The sequence below is a fragment of the Centruroides sculpturatus genome, unplaced genomic scaffold (assembly GCF_000671375.1).
Source record: "Centruroides sculpturatus isolate CEXI.00-Female unplaced genomic scaffold, Cexi_2.0 scaffold667, whole genome shotgun sequence".
Classification (NCBI taxonomy): Eukaryota; Metazoa; Arthropoda; class Arachnida; order Scorpiones; family Buthidae; genus Centruroides; species Centruroides sculpturatus.
The window spans coordinates 386274-394810 of NW_019385247.1; the positions used below are offsets into that span (position 1 = coordinate 386274).

General features: G+C 29.1%; 1 protein-coding gene across 2 annotated transcripts in view; it reads left to right on the forward strand.

Moving 5' to 3' along the window:
- The window catches only part of LOC111636691 (ATP-dependent RNA helicase DHX8-like), a 74866-nt gene that overhangs the window by 29132 nt on the left and 37197 nt on the right, over positions 1-8537 (forward strand). For both annotated transcript variants that reach the window (XM_023381986.1, XM_023381987.1), the window contains exons 7-13: positions 227-407; positions 477-575; positions 1061-1171; positions 4246-4446; positions 4921-5005; positions 5073-5173; positions 7150-7297. In XM_023381986.1, the coding sequence (XP_023237754.1) occupies positions 227-407; positions 477-575; positions 1061-1171; positions 4246-4446; positions 4921-5005; positions 5073-5173; positions 7150-7297 (926 nt within the window). The remainder of the gene's footprint in view (positions 1-226; positions 408-476; positions 576-1060; positions 1172-4245; positions 4447-4920; positions 5006-5072; positions 5174-7149; positions 7298-8537) is intronic.

Consider the following 8537-nt stretch of genomic DNA (forward strand, 5'->3'; position numbering starts at 1 on the left):
CTACTTTCTTAAGTTTAAATAAATATATATATTAAAATTTTTTGAAACCGAAAATTAATATTTTAATAACATTAATTAAATTAAAATAAAACTTTTCAATTTTATAGATTATATTAATTAATTCAAAATATCTGTATTGACAGCCTAAAATGATATTTTTGTTAATGAATTAAAATAAGAATACAGAACTTTATAAATGATTAATTTTATTTAATTATTTATTTAGCCATTCACACTCTCACCGATCAAATAAAGAAAAGAGGCGTTCCAGATCAAGAACCCCTTCAAGAAAACGACGTCGATCAAGATCACGATCTCATTCTAGAGATAGAAGGGAAAAGAATGATCAAAGAGAAAATATGAAAGATAAAAAAAGTCAGTTACCATTGGGTCCAGTGGTTGGTCAGGTAATTTATTTTAAATTATTACTTTATTTATAATTTATTTCAGATATAATTAAAAACACTTTTTTCCAGATATACAGTGGAAAAGTTACAAACATAATGCAATTTGGATGTTTTGTTCAACTAGAAGGATTGAGAAAAAGATGGGAAGGTCTTGTTCACATTTCACAGGTATTTTATATTTCATAAAAGTGTGTGATTTGATTATTTTAAAATTTACATTATAAATCATCATCATATTAACAAAAATTTTTACTAAGCATTCCAATGAATATTATGAAAAACCATTTTATTTAGTTCAAACAAGATAATAAATATGCCTAAACTGTATTAAAATAATAATTTGATATTGTAGTAATTACGAGTCTTCAATTATCTTAAGTGATATTGAATTGTAAATGTGAATACATTTATGCATATAGGTTATACTGTAATTTGAAAGTAGTTTTATTTAATATCATTTTAGAAATAAGAACAGCTTATTTTTAATTGAAGTTAAATTTATAATTCATTCCTTATATTATTTCTTTCATAAGTAATTTGTAAAGATTAAATATTATAAACTTAATATTTTCCTTCCTTATAAAAATAATAGTTATTTTTGAAATTGATGTTTGAAAATTTAATGTTAATATAAAGTTTAAATCAATTTGCAGCTTAGAAGAGAAGGACGAGTAACTAGTGTAAGTGATGTTGTTCAAAGAGGACAAAAAGTAAAAGTCAAAGTGTTGTCTTTTACTGGTCAAAAGACAAGTTTATCAATGAAGGTAAACTATTTTACAAATGATAAATAAGTATTATTTACTCATTGCTGTGTTTTCACTTATTAAACTTGGTATAACAAAGAATGTTAGTTGTTAGGAATTTGATAAAAATCGTATTTTAGCAGTCGTCGACGTTTTGCGTGAATTATGAGAAATGGTAAATATAGAATCAAATTCAATCTACAGAGTCTCCCAAAAGTTTCCATATATACAAAGGTAAAATGTAACTTTATTCACAAAAGATTAAAATGTCTGCATTAAGAATTGTGTCAGTGGATTGATGGAGTAAGGCAACAAAACACATGGATGATCTACCATTGGTGTAATTTATAGCAGGACTTCCTTTGTGAAAAGTGGATTCTGTTTAGGTGAGAGACACACGAAGAAAATCTAAAACACTGCATGGTGGCTAGCCCATTGTTCAGGCACGAACTATTGAAACTCTACCTACACACATAAATACTTAATACACATTTTTTAAAATTCTTTTTACTAAAAGTGTGAGAACGGAGTCTTTCTGGTATATTAAACCATTTGTATATGCAAATCAACATACAATATGTTCTAATTAAATATTTTTAAAGCCTTCCAACTATCAGTGGTGTCCACAAATAGTTTAATATACCAGATACAAATGGTTTAATATACCAGAAAGACTCGTCTCAGTTCTTATTTTTTTTAATAAAAATATGAATTTAAAAAAATGCGTATTAAGTATTTATGAGTGTAGGTAGAGTTTCAATGGAAATAATTGCAGAAATTAAATAAAAATTAATGACCAGAATAAAATAAACTATATGTTTGTAAAATATTTCAAAAAACGATTCATAAAATAACAATGTTATTGTTTTGCATGTGGCATTAATGAACGACGTTGCGTTACGGTAAAATGACAGAACTTTCTTATAAATAAATAATTTTATTATATTTTTTCCTATTTTCTTTTATTTTCTATTACCATTTTTTGTTTATGTAAGAAAAACTCGTTGATTTGATGATATTTTCAACGTAAGTTTTAGCATTTTAGTCATTCGATCGTAGGCAATGTCAATCCGAATTAGTTAGGTAACAAGTGAATACCTTCAACTATTAAAATTTATAAATGATATTTCGCGACATTTTTTATACTCGAAATATGTCAGTAAATGTATGTAATTGAATAACTTAAAACATGGCAGCGCCAAATTTCACCTCCAATAATGAAATTTGAGGTAGTTTTTTAACGAAAATCAAAATTGTAAACTAATACCAGTATATCAACGAAATATAATCGAGATTTATCTAATGTTTCTTTTGACAGAGAATTCTAAACACCTAGAAAGATATTCATCTAAAATCTGTTATTTGTTTCCATTTTTTACGAATTGCTTTTACCGATAAACATAATTCTATTTAGTCGTGAATATATTTTTATTAAACATGTGACATACGTAACAGTAACATTCTTATTTAAGTTTGAAAAACGTAGTTTACATTCGAATATAATCAACTACTACACAATCCAACATAAATTGATTTTTGACGAGAGTATGTCTCTGTCTCGTCTTAACAATCGCGCTGCTGACAACGGCTGTACACCTTAGAGGTATGAAGGAGTTCATGACAGGAGTTGCAATTTGGCACGGAGTGTTTGGTGCCCAAATCATGCGAACAGAAAATAAATCAGACTTGTAGATAGTCAAGAGATTGAAAACCGTGTCAAAAGAAAATACGAAATGCTGAGATTGTTTCTACAAACAGGCGCGAGTGCAAGATTTACGCACGTATTTATCGTGCTTTCCGAGACATAATCTCGTCAGAAAAATGGCTTCGCCGCTTAACTTCTTATATTTATAGATATAAAATGAGATAGACGAATATGTTTATCATGCGCAAATTACAATGCTACACTTAATTTAATTATATTATTTAGCTACAAAACGTAGAAAACCGAAAATAATTTTAAAAGTGGCAATTACACACACACACACAAGTAGCTCATCTTTACTCTGAAAATAAAGCCCTGATGTTTTTTAATAGATAAAAACATATAAACAGTTTAATAAAATTTAATAACAGTTGACNTTATTAATTAAAGACAAAGTTTTACCTGTTTAATATTGATATTGGGTTGTCAACTATGAAACTTCTTTTCTTTGTGCTCCTTACTTTGTATATGTATCATGGAAACAACTAAATTGAGATGGAGTGTTGCATTTTTCTACCTGGTTGCATGGTTATTTCATGTCATGATTCAATCTGGTATAAGTATTTAAGAAATACACATCAGGCACTTGATGCTTTTTGAATTCCATAAAGAGTCACATGCAACTCAGACTACAAAGAACATCAATGATGTTTTTGAGAATATAGAGTGAACAGAAGTGTCACTAGTGATTTGCAAAATTTTGTTCTGGGGATGTCAGCCTCAATGATCACCCTTGTGGAGCTTCCCAATATAGATGAATAGTGAGATCTTCTTGAACTCTTGTGGAATCCTAACATGAAATAATAAAAATTTTGAAGTGTTCTCAGAAGGCATTACAAAACCCCCTGCAATAAATTGGCAAAGTCTTGAGGGAAGACATTTGGGTTCCACATCAGCTTTTGAAACACCGTCATTCAGAGAATGGCAATTGCAGCTTCACTTGCAACAAATTGTGAATTTGATGATAAGACAGGAGAAATTTAACCCCTTCTGTACCATGCTCAAGTCTGACTGATGAAGATTTTCTTGATGATTTTTCATCAGTTTCTCTGATGAAGAATCACTTAATGATGTAAGTTCACATAATGTATTATCAAAGGCTATTTAATAAATTGGACATTTTATAGTTGACAACCCAATACTTTAACGTCATAAAAATATATTCTTGATGACTGCCTCATTAAACTTCTTATGTATGCTGTAAATGTAAGTCTGTAATTTATTTAAAGGTAGCAAAAATTTACTTACATAGATCTAGAAATGATGATAAAAAATATTAGTAACAAAGTATTTTCATTTTTAACATATTATTAATTAATTAGTTTCAGTACTATTTTTAAATGAAGATCTGAATACAGTTAGATTTATATCATTATATATATATTTTTAGGACGTTGATCAAGAAACTGGTAAAGATCTAAACCCCATACGACAAATATCAGAAAGTGTGGAAGAAGATTCAGATGAGAAACTGCGAAATCCAGATAGACCATCTAGTTTACCTCTTATAACCAAACCTGATGATGATGATGTAGATAACAGAAGAAGAATTCAACGAATATCATCTCCAGAGAAGTGGGAAATTAAACAAGTAAATAAAAGATTTGTATCAATCTCAAGTGCACACATTTTCATTAAGTCATTCTATATACAAACATTTCAAAGCCCAATGTTTAATTATAAGCCAAATAAATGCTGATTTTAATATGGCAATCATTTAGCTTATAAGTTATTCTATTTAAGAATCTGAAAACTGATTATCTAAACCAGTGGTATTCAAACTACATCCTCCAAGCCAAATCTGGTCCATGAACATATAAATAATAGAAATCATCCTACTTTTTGTTTCTTTGGAGTATACAAAACATCTGTAGACTTATATGCTTGCTTATGACTTATATGCAGTTTGCTTCACCTATCAAAAGGTGTAGGCAGCACTGATTTAAATTAATAATATGAATTATTTTACGATCAAATTTGAAATAATATACAAACAAAATTTTATGATTAGAAAAATTTATAGTATCAGTTATACCAAATATTTAATTAAATTTTATTTCACTAGATGATGTCTGCTAATTGCATAGACAAATCAGAATTGCCAGATTTTGATGAAACAAGTGGATTATTACCTAAAGAAGAAGATGATGGTTTGTCTAACAAATCTTTTTATTATTCTAAATTTCTTGATATATTTATTTTAAAATATATTTTCAGACGAAGATATAGAAATTGAGCTTGTTGAAGAAGAACCACCGTTTTTAAGAGGACATGGACGAGCAAATATTCAAGATTTAAGTCCTGTTAGAATAATGAAGGTAAAATGTTAAAGAAAATCTTGATTTATTTAACATCAAAATTAAAAAATTGTTAAATGAATTTTGTATTATCTGAAAATTTATTGAAAGTATTTAATTTATTTAATTATAAATATTAAATAATAAAGTTTGAATTTCAAATCAAATTTTTACAAATAAATTTAATTGTTACTCAAATAAATTACAGTAGACTATGCTTATTGTAGTTATAGATAAGGTTATCAGTTATCAGTTTAATGTTATTAAAATTACTAGGTTTAAAAACAGTTCATTTAAAATATGCATATAAAACTTTATTTATTTGATAATTGTTTTTTTTTTTTTAGTTTAGATAGGCATTTGAAGTTTTTTATGATTTCAGTCTCAACATGTGGCTGATGACATGCAGTTGTTATTCATTATCATTATCAGTCAATTAGCATTTTAAACATTAATCATTTTATTCATTATTTGTGTGCAGTTCAATAGTTTAAATTGTTAGCCTATCTTCAATTTATATAATAGCTTATAAAATTTAGAAAACATTAAAAAAGCACAACATATTAAAATTATCTTTACATTTTGTCTATCTTGTTCTTTCTACACACAAAGAAATTACAAGATGTAAGCACATTTTTAACATATTGAAATTTTTGTAAATTTTATAAGTGTATACTTATTGTCCTGGCCATTTTATCAAATGTACATTAGTTGTTAAAGGTAATATCAAGCAATCAACATCAAGTGATTTACATATTAATAATAATCATAATTAATATATCTTCAAGCTATACATTTTTAATTGTTTAACATGTCTGTTTAATACACATCTTTATCTCAACATTGGAGAATATTGACAAAAAACTTTTCCTAACCTATTACTGGTGCGTTCTCCTTGTTCTTTAAAAATTGTAACCAACAAAAATTATGTGCGTTGTTCTCCTTCTATAAAATCGTAACCAACAAAAATAGCTCTTTATTAATGTTTTCGAAACCCAACGACGGTTCTTCTTCAGGTATTTTTGAATCTCTGATGGAAATGCAGCTCGTAAAACATCAAATTCGAAAATATGTACATTCGAATGCACGCTTCCCATTTACGTCTTTGTTTGTCATGCACAGTCCATTCCAATATGGCTATCATAAATTACTGTTCATAAGAACCTGCCATGCTACTGATAGTGCAATCTCTTCTTTATGATTGATGCATTAATTATCCTTAAGGTTAGTTAAGTATACACTGGCCAGGTATATGCCTCCAACCACTTGATATGGTGTATGTGCCATGTGGTGCGAATAATTCTGGCTTTCTTAAATTTGGGGTCTATATTTTTAAGAAACTATATTTTTAAGAACCTTTTCTATATCAAGTGGTTGGAGGCATATACTTGGCCAGCGTATACTTAGCTAACCTTAAGGATAATTAATGCATCAATCATAAAGAAGAGATTGCACTATCAGTAGCATGGCAGGTTCTTATGAACAGTAATTTATGATAGCCATATTGGAATGGACTGTGCATGACAAACAAAGACGTAAATGGGAAGCGTGCATTCGAATGTACATATTTTCGAATTTGATGTTTTATGAGCTGCATTTCCATCAGAGATTCAAAAATACCTGAAGAAGAACCGTCGTTGGGGTTCGAAAACATTAATAAAGAGCTATTTTTGTTGGTTACGATTTTATAGAAGAAGGAGAACGCATGTAATTTTTGTTGGTTATGATTTTTATAGAAGAAGGAGAACGCACCGGTAACAGGTTAGGAAAAGTTTTTTGTTATGTCTGTTTAATTCCAGAGTCAATAAAACCAAAATTTCCATTACATGTAATCTTAATTACTTACTTTGCTTAATGTTATCAATATATGCAAGTTCCAAAGTCATTACAATAAGTGAATTCTACTGTGTTTGTTTCAGTAAAGTTTTCTGAATTTTGATTAAAACATCACTATCTATTATAAGAATTGAAAAATAAATGTGTATATTTTATTACAGAACCCAGATGGTTCCTTAGCACAGGCAGCAATGATGCAGTCTGCACTGGCAAAAGAACGTCGTGAACAAAAACAACAACAGAGAGAAGCAGAAATGGATTCTATTCCAGCAGGTTTAAATAAGCATTGGATAGATCCAATGCCTGATGGTTAGTTTTTAAATGATTTTTTTTTTCTAATAAAATAGAAATCCTGAATTATTTAATATTAATGATATCTATTACTATAAAACGGAGGGGGCATGTTTTGCCTGCAGGGGTGTTGGTGACTTTTTTGCTGAGCTGTTATGGTGACGTTAGCCATGGCATTTTTACAACACAAAATTAAGTGTAGAACTGAAATAAGTAGTTTAAATGTTTCATTAACTCGAATAATAATTTTTATTTTACTAATGATTGCTGGCATTGAGTTAAATCCTGGACTCCTTCCTCGATCTCTTCCAACACCAAGTCAAGTAGTTATTCAAAAAAGGGGGTGAGGGAGACCATGTAGAGAGCATACAAGAGATATAGAAGAAAATACTCAGATAACCGAAATGTCAGAAGAGGAATACTTAATTGAGGAACATTCCAAGAATACTACTGATATCTCGAAGTGTGCTACAATAAAAGGCTTTTTTGAACCAAAAGAAGATCTATCAACAAAGATTACTGAACCCGAATACTCACTTAAATCGGTCTATGATTTGATCCAAGACAAATTTGATCGTTTGAACTTTGAAGTCTGTTCTATGAGAGCTGAAATCAACAAAATGAATGAAGAAAATTTAAAGTTCAAGGAAGAGTTGAAAGATATGTACAAAAAAATACATTTATTAGAAGCAAGAACAGATTCGTACAGTAAGTTAAAAGGTATAGTGGATTTTGAAATTGATAAAATGTTAAACGAGAGGACTAAGAAGAATCCAATTACAGTAGAACCTCCATTATCCGGACCTCCATTATCCGGATTTTCGATTATCCGGATTGTTCAAAATAAACAAAAATTTTACGAATTTGCTGATTTGCACTTGGTGAATTACGACACTGTTTATGTACGTGATGGAATGCATAACTTTTTTTGTTTCAACAACGTATCACCCAGCACAGTGGTCGTAAACTCTTAAATATATTTTACGTAGTAATAAAGATATAACTTGACATACGTATTTATATATATTATATATTCAAATTACATCATTTCTATGACCAAGGGCGGCGTAAGGCATGAACGACGTGGGCCACAGCCTATGCCTCGCGGTCTGAAGGGCCTCGCGCCTCGAAGGTCTATGCATTACTTAAAAGCCGCGAACGCGACGAAAAAATTTTACTCGTCATAAAACGATAAATAGTTTGTCAAATTTTTATTCATAAAAATGCAGTTTCAACTGCTTTTTATTTTATAAAATCC